The sequence below is a fragment of the Colius striatus genome, chromosome 8 (assembly GCF_028858725.1).
Source record: "Colius striatus isolate bColStr4 chromosome 8, bColStr4.1.hap1, whole genome shotgun sequence".
NCBI lineage: Eukaryota > Metazoa > Chordata > Aves > Coliiformes > Coliidae > Colius > Colius striatus.
The window spans coordinates 29,955,001-29,970,763 of NC_084766.1; the positions used below are offsets into that span (position 1 = coordinate 29,955,001).

Genomic DNA, 15,763 nt, shown 5'->3' on the forward strand with positions numbered 1-15,763 from the left:
GTTAAACTATCAGAGCGGTTTTCCCTATCATTTTTTTTATTTATCATTATTTCTAAATGAGCAGAGGGGATACAATTATTATTTCTTTTTTGCATAAACTTTTTAGAAAATGCCAAGAGACGCGTCTTTCCGTAAATACCCAACTTTCTTTTAGCATCTGCGGTCGCGGCTGTAGGAATGCGCGCAGTCAACTGCAGCCCCGCTTGGTCTCTCCCTCCCCTCTGCGATTGCAGTCTGATGGTAAGGAGGGCTCGGGGCGGGGAGGGCGCGGGGCAGGGCTGCCGCTGCCTCCCCCCGGCCGCCCGCCCGCCTCCCGCCGCCCTCGGCCTCCCCGCACCGGGATGCTTTTCCTCGACGGCTCCGGGGAAGCGGCCGCAACCGGGGCGGGGGGGGGCAGAAACTTGCACCTCTCAGAAGCTTGTTGCAGGGCGGGGAAGGGGAGTGTGTGTGTATGTGGGAATAGGGAGGTCCCGGGGAGCTCAGTGCCCGTTTCCATGTGTCGAGCATCCTTAGGGGAGTTCCGGCGATCCTTAATTTCGAGTTGCCCGTCCCGTTTGTCGCACTTTTGGAAGTTATTGTCGGTAGATGCTGGGGAACTGTCCGTCAGCGGCCCCGGCGCTGGCGGCTGCCGCGGGAAATCGCACGTGTGACAAAGGCGGCCGCTGGAGTGTGGTGGCTGCTGTGAATAGAGGGAGGGAAGGCAATTAGTTGCCGTGTTGTTGGGGCTTTTTACTTGTCAAACTGGAGCCTCGTTGCTTTTGTTATTGCCGTGTAAAGGGAAATCGCGGGGTTTTGTTTTGGTATTAAGGGCCTTAAAGGTTGCTGGCTGACAGTTTGCACGCAAAGGCCAGAGCGATGTGGGGAGAGGGGCTAGTGTTCAGGCGGACAGAAATTGTAGAGATTTACCCTCTTCGCACAGATTTCCCTCCTGCTTGACGCTTCTGACCCTGAATTATTTTTTGCCTGCTTCCTGGGTGCCAGTTTGTGTTTTGTTTTGGTTTTTTTGTTTAGTCCCGCAGCCTTTGCAGGCACAACTGCCACTTACAAAGCAAACGTGGAACCACTCAAGGTCTCCTCGTTTGAAGCAGTTTTATTTTTTTCCACTGTGTTTATTTAGTCCAGTTGTGGCATTCTCTGGGGGCGAGGGGAGCAGAAGTCGTTCGCATGAGTCACTCAGATGTGCTTGGAGAGGAGAAGTGTTTGCAACTGGTCTCCTTCGTCCGCAGCAGTGCCGTCCCGCGTGGCGATCGCTCTCCCTGCGCGCAGCATCCACCAGTGCTAACTAGCTTGTGTAGAAAGTGAGGAGGGGAAGAACATGGTCATGGTTCCCTAATTACTCCCCTGTTAAACCACCCTTGATGACTTTTGCCCCTGTTGCAGAGTAACTGCTTAGCAACTTTAGGGGAAAGGGATAAACAAGAGATAAGAGATTGACTGTTTGCAAACTCGGATGCTGCAGGTTTGCCCTCAGTACCCGAGCTCAGGTTTAGGAAGTAGGCACCTTGAAGCACTCACAGGCGCAGGGAAGAAGGCTTCACCCTTCAATGATGCTCTCTGGGTACCCCTGTTTGTTCTCACTTAGGAGCAGCTTGGGAAAATACAATAGCCAGGGCACCGTAACGTTAGCGATCTCAAAGCTCCTCACGCGTCACTTGTACAGAAGGGTCAGTGGTTTACAGAAATACTAAATACTAAAGGAGAAAGGACGGGGGGGGCAGGGGGGGTAAAGAGAGACCAGAGCTAACGATAAAGGTGTGCCAAATGTCACCTCGGTGTTACAATGATGAGAAAATATACTTTCCTTACAGCTCTCCCTCTAAGAAATTTGTTTTGAGGGATTTGACCATCTTGCAGATAAAGCGACTGCTCGCTACACTTAACTGATCATGCTCCCTGACGGCCGGCCGGCGTTTCCTCGCTGCACTTAGTAATACCTGTGCAACCTGGCTTGTAGTAGCATTGTCATTGATTTCCAAGGTAACTGCTTTTTAGCTCTTCTGAGCAGACATACCTGCGTGGGGTGGGGGGTAGGGGGGGGAAAGTCTTTTCCCCACTCCCTGGAAGGATGATGGTAAAGTGCTGTATCGGAAAAGAGAGGAGGCTTCTCTAAATTTTGATAACCGCAGCTGACAATTTAGAAATAAGACAGTTCTCATAGCCAACATGACAGTGGATTCTGAGCATTCTGAAAACACCAGGCCAAAAAACTGGAGACATCTTGATCTTTTAAGACAGCTTTTTCAGTACTTTAAGTGAAGGGGGGGGAGCGGGGAAAGAAAAAGAGAGAAAAGCTGCAAGGAAAATAATACAAAGCCAGCACAATTGGCATCTAGACAGTAAAGAAAAAAAGTTTTTGAGGTTAAGAGAAGGAAAGACAAAGCTGTTATGTACCCGAGGGATGCAATTTTAGTGGGAATGGAAGATTTGAGTGGTAAAGGAGGAGCGCTTGCCTCTGGGTTCTCTCTCTTCCAGCAGTTCGGCTGCTGGCATCTCAATTTGAATTGCTGGGTGAGTAGCACTTTCTGCGTGCGCGCTTTCCGTCTTGACCATTGAACTTCTGATGTGACTCCTCTCCCTCTCCCCCTCTCTCCCTCTCCTTTTCTTTCCTCCTATGTGGAACAAAAAAAAAGAAGAGGGGGGGAGGGAGGGGAGAGAAATCAAGCAAGCATCTCCAGCTGTGACCTTTGTTAGCGATGTTGTTTTTATTTATTTATTTCATGGTAATCGTCTTTTTTAATAGGGGGAAGCGTGACTTTTCGATGACACTTTAATTTTGCAGCAGTGGCGAGGAGCGGGCGGCGGAGCGCCGTTTTGTCGCAACACAATGGTGCAGCGGGGCAGAGTTGTTGCACTCCTCCTCTTTGCCCTTCCCTCCGCCTGATTTTGGGGTTTGGTTTACAGGAAAGAGGGGCAAGGGGCGGAGGGGGGGGGAAGCAATTTTTCCTTGTTCATTCAGGGTGGGATTGGGGTGTGTTTGTGGGGGGGTAGCGGGGAGGGGAGAGGTGTTTCAGAGCCTGGTGTACAGCAGGTTTCAGGGGCTGATTCCTGGATGCTGAACAATGGTTACCGGCGAGGGAGAAGTGTGCGCGCGTGTGTTAGCTGCGCGGTGCATCCGCAGTCAGACATTCACACAGTGACCATGACATCACTAGCTTTGCTTTTCTTTTTCTCCTTTGGGGCGGAGGGGGCCACTTCAAAGCTCTCTTCAGTACAGTACGATATTTCCTTAACTCTGAAACCATGAAGGTAAAAATGTTTGGATTTTGGTTTTGGTGTTTTTTTGAAAGGAGAAAAAGTTGGTTTGTGGCAGGGCACATACGTTACCGTTAAGGGGGTTTGGAGATGGAACGGTTTAACTCTTTGACATACACCAAACGATATCTTTTCCTTCTTTTTAAAAATTACTAAATAGTTTGTAGTAGTTTGTAATTGGATGCTTTAGATCCTGCTTTTGGTTGACACTCAGTGAAATTTTCTACTTTCCTCAGAAAGCTCAGCTGTAATGTAAAAGACAAAAATTGTAGAGGCGCTACATAACAAATGATTTCACCCAGTGATAAAGGAATGTGAAAAATAATGCCGGATGTTGGTAAATATGAGGTAAAATGCGTTTTGACACAATGGTTCTGTGTTCGTTATCAGAAGTCCTTAAGACTTTTTTCCTCCTGTTAAAATATATCTTACAGAAAGTAAACCTACCTCTCCATTAATTCTGCGCATTGCCCATAATTACACACAGAAAACAGAAATGTATTAAAAGATTTTCCTGGAAGCACCGCATTTTCACCGGAGCTTATCTGGGAGTCTTTGAGTTTTCTGTTGTTTTTTTCTCTAACTCTGCCAAGCTTGCTTACAGAGTCACTCAATCCAGGAGGAGGATTTCTGTCACTTCCATACTCTGTGGTACCTTTGCCTGAGTAGCTTAGTGGAATATTTGGTTTTTTTCTTGGATAAAACAAGGGGTAAAATTCTGTAGAACTAATCTCAAATTAATTAATCTAAAAGGACAGTTATTTAGTTGTTTCTTTTTTCACTGCATGTCATTGCATATGCAGGTTTTACAGGGCTGGTGATGAGATCTCATAAATGCTTTTTTTTTACCTTGAGAGGAATTCTTTTTACTGGGACTTGAGGCGAAAGGCCTGGCAACGCTGTATAAATGTGCCTTTTTCTTTTCGTCCAAAATATTTGCAAGATGTTTCAGTTCTGGTGTGCCTTTAAGGTGACATTTTCAGGGAAACTTTGTTGCATTTATTCAATAAGTAATTGATCTGGACTTAATTTCATCGCTCGTTCTTTCTGTGGTGGTGTGGAACGTTTTTAGCATGTTAAAAGTCAAAACTTTATATTTTTTAGAGCTTTGTTATTTGTTAAGCTATTTCATGTATATCTGCTACGTAAATTGTGTGTCAGCATTGAGCACAGTCTGCTATAATTCGTGAATGCTGCTTTTTAGAAAGCTGTACTGAAAACTTGGCATCATATCTTAAGGCATGTATGTGCATGTCAGTTTTTAATAGTGCTGTTCTTACTGAAATTGCCAAACACAAGTGAGTAGAGGCATGCATGCTATTTTTTTTTCCATAACAGCCTAACGTTCAAGTTCTTACAGTAGATGGAAGTCACAGATTACCCAAACAAAATCAGTGGAGTTATTTCTCCTTACAGTATCTGTCTGTCTAGTGCTGAAATAAGAGATTTATATTGCAAGAATTAAAGCTGTTTATAATGTGGCATTTTAGAGAGGCAGTAAGTAAAACTGCCTTACTAGGTATTCATACAAAGCACATAACAAATAAGGTCTATCAGGGCAATTATAAGCACCCTTTTGCTTACATCCACTACTCTTTTCTTCCCATCTTTTCTGAATTTTTGTGCCTGTATTATTGCTCTGTACCTCTTTGCTCTTCCCCTCTCACTTTATGTTCAGGACCATTTCCTGAAGACCTGTTTCACCATCTCTTTGCTTAGTGGTTGTGTATCCAGCATGCACCTTACTGCTTAAGAAAACGGTGGTTTTCAGGTTTTAGTCTAATGTATGCCAAGTCTTTCCACCTTTTGCCTTGTTAGAACAAAGGTTTACCTGCTCTACAGAGATAATATCTGTCTAGTAATTAACTGAAGTATGTGAAGAAGGTATTTGTCAGGTTGGGAAAGAAACTGTGCCTCTCCTTTTGTAATGGAAGAAATCGATCTGGGCACCTACATGCCTGAAACCTGAAGAGTCTGAACACTACCTTGTCTTTCTCCTAAGAGGAAATCCACCTGTTGATCAAATAATCTCTAATTTTAAGATGCACTGTAAGGCTTGGCTGGAATATGTCCAGGCCGTGATTGGGGGTAGGGTGCGGTAACTCTGGGGTCTAAATTTGCCTGCCAGGATCAGACAGCAGATGCAGCAGAGTGCTTTCTCTTTATCAATAAAGCATTAAGACAATGATTGAGGTAAAATCGAACTGATGTAGATGTAATTCCAAGTGTTGCTGAAGGATCTCAGAATATACAGCTGTGCAGCAGGTGCTTGTCTGGATCTGACCTGACATTAGAGTAACATCACATGGTCCAAGCAAGCAGCACTTAACTCATGTTTAAAACACCACTTTTCTTATTTTACTTAAAAACCAAAACAAACAAAACAACGAGAACACCCCAAATACCACAGCAGTAAGATTACAGTCCACAGCTTTGAAAACACAGTCTGAGCAGGCTTAGTAATGTTTTACTACTAGTGTTTTTAATTCTCCTGCAGAAGAGCTAACAGGCAGTAATTAGGTAGCTAAACCCCCGTTCTTTCCCTTTGACGCTAGAGGATTTGGCATATGCTAATTGTCACCAGATCATTTCACATAATTGCCTTTTGGCAAAATTAAGTGGAAATTTCCTGAACATCTTTAAATCCTCTCTTCCCCACCCCCTCCCCTCAGTACCTTTGCTCCAGTACAAGCACACGGTGGCTTAGTGCTTCAGCAAGCCGGGGGCACTTCATCATAGCTGAAGTAGGGAAAAAACCCAACCAAAACCAATTCTTTTCTTGAATGAATTGCTGGACACTTTAAGCCAGGAAGCTGATTTTGGTTTTTTATCTGAGATTGCTATTAGAGCATGAGGGTTTTTTTTGGAAAGCTGGCAATTCTTACAGGAGCAAGTAGGTGCTAGCTGGCCTGGGAACTGGTGAGGGAGGGAGGGGGAAGAAGCTGGAGGATGCTAAAGTGTGTGTTGTAGTACACATACACACCTCTCTCTCTTTATTTATGAAGGAGAGGGCAGTGGGGGGTTGTGTGTGGGTTTGTGGGGTGGTTTTTTTTTTCAAACTCTGTCTAGGGGGGAGTATTGTCCCAGCACATGGTTGTCAGTGGTCCTGTCATCATTTGTGTGAAAGAGGAAAATGAGCCTTTTTTTAACAGGGTGAGTTGTGGTTATCAATGGAGGCCTTGTCTCCCGCCACAATGGGCAGTTAGCTTAGGGCAGGACCTTAGGCAGAAATCAGCTACATTAAACTGTGAAAGGGCTCAGGCCACTGTATGAGCCATAATGGAGCAAGGGGAAGTAGTTTTCAGGAGAAAATGCTTAGTCAGGTGTGAAAGCATCCTTAAAAATATAAGCTGTGACTCTATTAGCTACAGGGATATGGGTAAAATCAAACCTTCGATTTTATTTCAGGAAATGCTCCATCGCTGGCATTGAATTTTTATGCTTGGGAAGCGGATGAGGACCTACTTACAGCTTGTGGGTTTGGTTGGCATTAGCTTTTCAGTTAACATGACTGGTTTGCAGTTTTTGTTGAAGTTTGAGGTGCTGCCTACAGGGACCGCTGATGTGGGTGATGCCTGGGGCTGGAGTCGTGCTCACTGATGGGTGCTCTGCTTTGACTGTTGTTGACCCTGGCTGGAAACAGAAGGGTATTTCAATATTTGCAGCAATATTTTGGGATTTGCCTTGCTTGTTCAACTCAGCTTTCTGTCTGAGAGGGTGGAGTGTCATTGCCAGGCAGAACCAAGGAGAGATCAACCTTTAGAAAAAAAAGAAACTCCCCTCTCAGAGGCATCTTTGGAGCTGCAGAGCAGCTCAGGAACATCTGTTAACATCTCCCTGGTCATAGTTAGCATACCACAATAGCACCATCTGGAAAATACAGGGAAACAAGTTCTGAACCTGTTTTTTAACGTGAACTGGTATTGAATGGTACTCTTTGCTAAGTCCAGGGAGCAACTCCAGGAGGGTCTGCTAATTCAAGACCACTGTCGACCTTCTGCATCTACCCTGGAGGAGGGGAAAAGGCTGACAAACCCTCTTCTGTGCTGCTTTTGTTTTATTGTATTAGGCTCATAAAGGCACTTTCAGGGCCCATCTTTCTTCAGCAGAAAGGGAAAGCAATGGGGAAATGGGGAAGAGGAGGACGTGGCAAAAAAAGACAGGCGGAGCTCTAGCTCCATTTATTTTCCATGTCTGTTGATTAATAGGTTTTAAGGTGAATGGCAGGCCCTCATTTCTCCTCTGTTACTTGTAGTGGAGGAAGGGGAGGGGGCTGTGAGGGTCTGGGGTACAAATGCCTGATCAATCCCTCTCACACCGCGTTCGGAGTTGTGGATGTTTGGGGAGTGCCTAGTGGGCAGCAGCCATCTCTCGCAAGCGGGACTTGAGCATTTACATATACCTTAAAGCTTGCCCAGGCAGAGGAAGGGGGTCCCTGCCTGGCTGCATGCTGGTGGCAGACAGAGTTTCAGGCTGTGCTGGGGCAGGAGCGTCCTCTCTGCCTGGTCATTGGTTGCTCAGCCATCAGGGGGGCATCGGAGCAGGGTCTCCTGCCATCCGCTCATCTAAGGCCGTGATGCTGCAATGACATGATGGCTTGTTTTCAGCCAGGGTGGCTTTTTTTGCAGACCTGTTTTTACTAACACCACATTATCCCATCAAGGACAAATCCTTTGACCTCTCTGTCATGTTTTTCTCTGACTTGGAGTTGATACCATGTTTTTATTACCAAAGCCAAGGAAGCTATGAACTTGCAATCAGAAATTGCAGTAACAAACTCTTGCTATTTAAAGGTTGGTTTCTCTTTGTGTGCTCAACAATACAATGTTTCATCTCGTGCAAGTCTTATGTTGCTTTCACAGACTTAGGAACTGTTGATTTATACAGCATATATAAACTTCTTCAATAAATGGGGAGTATTCATCAGTGGGGTGTATTAAATTGGGCTGTATACACATAGAAACATCTTTCATCCTGTTAATTAAATGTCCTTACCATGCAACAAAGACTAATACACTGCAATTTATACATACAATCCCCTGCAGTTTAAATCTGAAGTTTGGATGTTTCCTCGGTTCCCTAAAGTCGCCTATCAGAACTTAGGCTAAATGCATCTCAGTATCCCTCTCAAACATCTATCAGTCTAAATTTTGTTGTGGGGTTTTGGGGTTTTTTTTCTCATTTCAGTATTCTTTAAAGTCATCTGTGCTTAAGCACTCCCAGAAGCATTTCAAATTAATATAGAGAGATTTAGTAGTTGAGTCCCTATGGGGACAATTTCCTCTGATTTGCTTCAGGCAGGGGTTATCAAGAAAAGCAAACTTCTGTTGTTTTTCTGCAATTCTTTACTATGCCCTCTAACCCTGCCTATGAGACCCCAGCTTTCACTGGAGAGGAGTGATTTGTCAGCAGACAGCTTGGTACTTTGTAGATGCTGGGGTTTCTCTCTAGAAATCTCCACTTGTTCCCATCCCCTTACACATGCCCTGATGCTAATCTGTGTGTACCAGTGCAGCTCCCTTCTCTGTGCCTGACATGGCCATAAATGGAGTTCTTCAAGTTGCCAGAAAAAATTCCTGCATCTCACAATGGCTTCTAGCTTAAAACTGCCCTCGATAAAGTGCTCACAAATGTGTACTGGAGAAGGGCCTTTTGCAGGGGGACAGCTAAGGTCATCTAATAGGTGTCTCCTATTGATGGCTTCTGTGGTTTACCTTTCACTGCCAGTGGATGGGGTTAGGACCACACTTGTTACTCAGGCAGAGCTCACATTGCCTTCAAAGGAAGACGCATGTGCGGGATTAATCCTGCTCTTTCCCAGCTAGTCCTTTCTTTTTTGCTTTTCCAAGGAAGCTTAGTTAACTTCAGGAATGCTCCTTTTAAAGAGCAGCTTGTTTAGCATATTATGCATGATTAGCTTGCCTTGCAAATTGTGCCTGCTATTCTGAGCAGAGTTACAGTCCCTTTTCCCAGTGTGTGCTAAACAGTGCAAAACAGAGTACAAACCCAGCCTGGGGTAGTGGTACAGTTGCAGACGGATTTGCAGGGTCATAGTCTTCTGTCCCAGAGAGCATATTTTGAGCATGTAGTTGATAGTTTCCCCATTTCCTCTGGTACATTCTCCCCACACCTCTATCCCAGCATCATTAGAGTGGCAAAGAAGTGCCCTGTACCCTGACATCCAGTACCTTTATATGAATTGTCTGTTTGACTGCAGGACACTCACCCAAATAAAAATGGGAATACCTGAGAAATAGTTTCTAGACTGTAAAGTTCAACCTCTCTCGATTTGTTGATTTACAAGTTGTTGGGTTTTTTTTTCCTTTTGCTTATATTTTTCTCTGAAAGATGTAAAGTAAAATTTTTAATAGTTTAGCACTCATGCCATTTTGTGGAGATCTTGTGGGCGGGATCTTGGTGTATCAAAGCAGTGGGTGTTAGTTTCCCACAGTTCACATGTGACCCCCTATGGTATATCTGGCTTTGATAGAGGCACCTATGCCTAGCTTTCCTCCCTCACATTGTTTCTTGTTTGTTGGCTTAAGTCTGACCCTATAATGTTATTCTGTCACTCTTTTAACTAACCAGTTCTAGTTTCTGTGAAAATAAGCACTCTGTGGGAAGACAGCCCTCTGTGTCTGTCGGGATCTTGATGAGGGGTTCTTGCGATGTTGTGAAGGTGGTGTTGGGAGAGCAGAGAGCTACAGCAGCTACCTGCCACGCTGTGGGTCACCTGAGAGCAAGAGTTCACACAATTCCTGGCCAGCAAAAATCCCTCTCATTGGGAATGATTGTTTTTCGTGAACCAGACAAACTGGTCATTTGGCATATAGTGTCATGTGTTGTTGAGTAGAGTCCTCCTAGATTGCATGGTGGGTAATGTGATTTGTTACGCAAAGCCCTTGCCAAACCTTCCAGTTACTTTTGGCCTGCTTAGGTTGGCTCACTTGGAACAGAACAGATTTTGAATTAGAGCATCTTCTTCAACTTTTTTAATTAAGCAGCTAAATCCCTTTAGCTCTTCTGGTGTGAAACCATTATGGATCTGTGCAGCCAAAAGTTGTCCTTGGTTGTACAACTGACAGAGGACCTGTCTTACAGCCCAGCCAACACAACGTGCTGTAATTCATAGCATTGACTCTCACACCTATGCTCTATCCTGCCTGGTGGCCTCTTGATGTGTGACTCTTGTGCTCTGTGTGCGTGGTGTTAGAGAGGAATTGCTCTATGTAATGGCTGCAAAAAGAGATAAGCATGATAGTAGGAAGTATAAGCACTGCTCTTTAACTAGCTTCTCGTGGATGCATACTTCTTTTTTTGCTTGTTATCAAAGAGTTGATGTCAAATACCTATGTACAGCAGGGCCTGGGACTGGGGGGAGCCTCCCAGAGCAGGGGAGACTGGAAGAGCCAAAGGTGAAGCTCTGCTGTGTGTTGACCAAAGGATGATGGAAGGACTTCTTGTTCGAGGAAAGAATGACATCTCTTTTCCTCCAGCCTCAGTTTGTCTTCCCTCTTCCTTCCCCTCTAGTCTTAGAAACTCATTCCCAAAGAACAACTGACTTATTTTTGAAGTGCTTTTAAGGGAAGCTCAGAGCCTTCAAACTGAGATCAAATAATGGCTTGTCTCAGGCGGTGTGGGGCTGGCGTGTGCATTTGGGGGTGCTTGGGAGCAAGCGCTGGGAGAGGCAGGAGAGTGCCGGCAGAGCCCGGATGGCAGCAGTGTGATGGCGGCCGCCGTGCTATCGCTGCTTTATTTTAATGTGATTCCTTTTACTTGATGTTAATGCAAGTTGTTCCTTACTTAAAGTAATAAAAGGAAATGAAGACACATTCTAAAATGAAACCTGACTCTAATCCATTCATCATCTAATACCAGCCTCTTTATCTTTGCTGGTACCTAATCTGGTTAAATGTCCCTGTTGTAGGATTTTAGTGAAAATCCTCTATGGGGAATAGGGTTTTTTGCAATTGGATTACTGGCAGTAAATGGTCCAGCAGTTCGCTTGTTTCAGCTTAATTTTTTCTTTGTGATCTTGTAAGGGTAAGTTACAGTTCAGCCTGCCTTTTCCTTTCATTCATTCACTCCTCCTTTTTTTTTATTGTTATTAAGAAATAGATTTTTTTCTTTTCCTCCCCCAGAGCTAGGAATGTGTCAGGGAAAACCCCATGATATCTACGTGATTATTCCCCCCACAAGAGTGTTAATATCAATGGCTTTATCTGTGTTTTTGCCATTATTTATGTAGCTGAATATTTTAGTAGCCTAATTCATCAGTATCCAGTTTCCATTTATTAGCGCCCTCTGATGAATTGATAATTAATCAGCTCCTCTAAAATATATAGATATAAAATATGCAGGTGATCGCTTGTCAGCTTAATGCTTGCTGATGAAGGGAATACTCTAGCACTACAAAGGCTTTTTATCTGGAGTATTTGCAACGAGCAGTAAAATGCAGAACTGAAAGTAAGGACAGGAAGGGGAAAGGAAAAGACCTCCAGGTCAGTGAGCATTTGGGTCTCGTGCTAATTAAATAGGGGACTCTGCCAGCCCCTCACTGAGGAGTCTGCGTGCACCTCGGAGGTGAAGCATGAGATTGTAAAGTAAAAAGGAAAAAATTTTAAAGAATTACTGTTGCTCCGTACAGGAGCACGACAGGTCAAAAAGATTAAAGAAGCTCAAGCCAAGGAAAGTGTGTGAGGAGGTTTTAAGCAAGAGGGTGGGAAAACTGTAAGGGTGACTCCAGGAAGGGTTCTGGAAAAGTCCGAGGACCACGTTGAAATGCCGGGTACCCAGATTTCTGTGTGCTATGCCTCGTGCTGCCAGTGAGGAGTACCCGGCACTCTTCTAACACTGTTGACCTCTTTTCTCTTGACAGTCTAACAAAGTGCCAGTTGTGCAGCACCCACACCATGTACACCCTCTTACGCCGCTTATCACGTACAGCAATGAGCACTTCACACCGGGAAACCCTCCTCCGCACTTACCAGCCGATGTAGATCCCAAAACAGGTAGGTGGGAGGTAGTTTGGGTTTTTGTGAGAGGGGATGGGTGGATGTTTTCATAGCAGGGGGAAGGAGTGTGGGAGGAAGGATTTCCCATGCTGGAGCACCAAAGGAGGCATGTAAAATGTCAAGCTCATCAAGAACCCAGACAAAATAGTTCCTCCTTAAGCCAATTAAGCTTCAGAAGAAAACCTACTGGGTGAATTTTCATAAAGCTGCTGCTGAGTGATACCAGAGTTGCATGTGTGAGGGACTGTTTGCAGGTGTGTTTCTTTGCAAGCATGATACCTTACCAAATAGTTTGATCTACCAAGTGGTTGATTTTTGCATGCACAACCCAGACAATTAAACATGTACGTTCTGTGATCTGCACTCACCAAATTGCAGCTGGAATGTTAAAGGTGGTGGGTCATGACCGGTTTCAAATTTAATCTCTTTTAATTCCTCAAATCACATTGTTTCTGTGTCAGGAGTTCAGCCATTTTTCTCTTACAATGTTGAATTTTCATCCACTCTATAACTACTCAGCTCCAGCTCTACAGTTGCAACTCTTTTCCCCAACGTAAGGTCTACCCAACTGTCAGTTCAGCCTGAAGCGCCGTCTTCTTGAATACAGAGCGCCAAGTAAATTTATTGGTGTTCCAGAGTAGAATTTACTTGTTATTCTAACTTTTTCAGAGTCCCCCTTTAACCTGAGGGCCCGGAGAAGTCAAACAATGTCAATCTTCTTTCTTCAAGCTGCACTGAGTGCCTAGTGACAGTGGTCTTGGCTTTGTTAATCCAAATCCCAGCCTGTTAATTGGAAAGTACATCAGAAACTGAATTCACGTCAAAGGAGTCGCTCTGTGTCAGCCCTAATGTATGCAGATAATTTATCTAAACTCTAGCCCTTGAATGAGGCTGTGCATTAGCTGGTTTTCACTCCCTACGCTTCAACTGGGGCCCCCTTTTAATTGTGCTTAATGCTAACTTCACATGGCTTAAAAGGAATCCATCTCGCCATCCCTGGGTATTGCAAGTGAATGGCATAGTCAACCTCTCATTTAAATAATGGTAGTACAGGGAATAGCTTTTAAATGGTTATCGTAAAACATATGATTAACGTCTGTAGACTGTTTACTTTTCTTCTGTGAACATTCTTTCAAGTGTGCAAATAGCTCGCTGGATGGTTAAAGCCCAGTTAATCTGTTTGGGTTTTGTAATGGAGAAAAAGCAATGTCTGCATGAAAGTGTCACACGAGGAGATTTAATTTAGAGATTAAAAGCTTCCTGAGTGACTTTAAAAAAATAGTTTTTAGCCAAGAATACAGTACCCCCTTTCCTTTTAATGCTCTCTGTTTTAATTTTGCTTCTTCTGTGTAATTGTGCTCTGGATTTTTAATTGAAAGACCCAATCTTGTAACCCTTACTTCTCTGAGTAATTCCTACTGGCTCTTAAGGTGTGGAGCGTTAGGATTTAAGGATCGTGTCTGGAGCTGGTTTCTGCTCTCTGAGTAGAAATTGCACCAGTCTCAGAGAGGATGGATGGACTCTGTCGTTTTCCTGCACAACTCCAACACCCACCTCTGATTTCACCAAGCATTTCCAAGGGGCTTCCTCCTTCACTCCAAGGCTTCAGGGGAGGTTTCCTGCGTTAGCTCAAAAGCAAACATCATTTTCAATGAGGACGACTTTGTAACTTGGTTTAGAGGTTTTAGACTTTGGAATAAGGCCATGTTATTGAGTTACCTGGTCAACATATGGACAGGGCACATGCTCCTTTGGTGACTTTGAGACTAAAATAACCATGAAGTTGGTACAGGGAGCGTCTTTCTGTTGAGCGTTTCACCTAACACAGCATTGTGCTAAAACTATAGCCGAGACTCCTAAATTCTCATCCTAAATAACTCTCTCTGTAATTCTCTCTGATTGGAGAGATAGCTGAGAGAGCAAATCACATTTTTTCTGGTTGAATCTCATTTAACAAGATACCAAGAGGCTCACTTTATCAAATAAGACCACAAAACAGCCTTTGGATACCCGAAGTGAGGCCATGAGCATTGTAGTAAACATTAATAGGTAGCAATTTAGAAACATTTGTGCTTTTCTCTTATGTTTTATTTATTTCCATGTCTCAATACTAATACTGCTTTATGTTTCCCTTCTGTAGGAATTCCAAGGCCTCCACATCCTCCAGATATATCCCCTTATTATCCGTTATCACCGGGCACTGTAGGACAAATCCCCCATCCGCTAGGATGGTTAGTACCACAGTAAGGAGTTCCATTTTTTTCATTTCTTTTTTCTTTTTTTGTAGAATTGTGTAGAATTTATGTTAAAAATTGTGTGTGTGTGTGTGTGTGTGTGTGTGTGCATTGAGATAAGCTATTTTGCCAACTGCCACTTCATTGAGTGGTTATGAATTGACCCAGCTCATGAAGATTAGTCCAAACTTATGCCAGGTCATGTGGTGTTAAACAAACGTGGGCACTTGGGCACAGCTTTGCATGTCATCTCAACCAGCTGATGGCTCGTGAAGCGTGAGTTTTTAAACCCTTCTGCAGAAATGTCTTTTTGAGGCCCTGACACCGCACCATGAGGGTGTTCTCAGGTTTGCTTTTTTAGGTACTCAGGGTGGTTCTCGTGGACGACCTCACTGTAAATACGAAATTTTAAGTCTCGTTGGCCTTCCCCATTGAAACCCCATTGGTTTTTCTTGTGAAACAATACAGCTTTACATCAGCCAGCGAGCAGCATTCCTGGGCGAGACATGGCTGGGCAGTTGGTATCCGAGGAATGGAATTTTCTTGCAAATAAAAAAGAGGAATTTAGTTTACTTTAAAACTAGCTACGAAAAGAGTAGTGGAAAGCTAGTCTGGGATTTTGTTTTCAACTCCTCAAGCCACATAAAATCTTATTGGTTGGGTATGAGGACCTCTCCAATAATTAGGTGCTTTTTTCTCTTTTTTTCCCTTTTGTTGCCATCTTTGCAATGGGTTTATTATGCACTTAAGCACTGCCTAGACCTTTTGTACAATATATTTGATTTAAACACTGATAAAATACTTTTGTATTGCTGGATACAACAGTCTCTGCATTATAGATCAGAATTGTTATCCCGTTTTTCTCACATAACAGGCCTCATCAGTATTAGAGAGATCACATTTCTTTAGAAATTAATTGCCCAAGGCTAGAAGTAATTTGTTCCTGCTTGAGGATTTTTAGCCAGCTGTGCTAAAATACTTCTGCACAAGTTTGCTTTGTATGAGGAAGTGGACTTCACACCCCATAGGAGGCAGAAAGTCCAACTGCTCACCCAGGTCTTGGGCAGGAAGAGGGATTTGCTTCAAAGGCTTTGAAAGGTCAACACAGAGCTGGGAATGCAGGAGAGTTGGAGCTTGGACACAGCATCCTATTTCTGGCCACTTTGCATGCTCCCCATCCTCACAGGGTGGTCATGCAACGTGCTTGGGTAGAGGCTCTCCCACCTGGAAGGTGGAGCATGTCCATCAGCCCTCTGCAGAAGG

General features: G+C 44.1%; 1 protein-coding gene across 14 annotated transcripts in view; it reads left to right on the forward strand.

The window, feature by feature from the left end:
• TCF7L2 (transcription factor 7 like 2) overlaps positions 1–15,763 on the forward strand; it is a 181,350-nt gene that overhangs the window by 140,887 nt on the left and 24,700 nt on the right. For 10 of the 14 annotated variants that reach the window (XM_062001048.1, XM_062001055.1, XM_062001054.1 and 7 more), the window contains 2 exons: positions 12,131–12,263; positions 14,407–14,509. In XM_062001048.1, coding sequence (XP_061857032.1) covers positions 12,131–12,263; positions 14,407–14,509 — 236 coding nt within the window. The remainder of the gene's footprint in view (positions 1–12,130; positions 12,264–14,406; positions 14,510–15,763) is intronic. The other 4 variants (XM_062001050.1, XM_062001053.1, XM_062001060.1 and 1 more) reach the window with 1 other exon arrangement.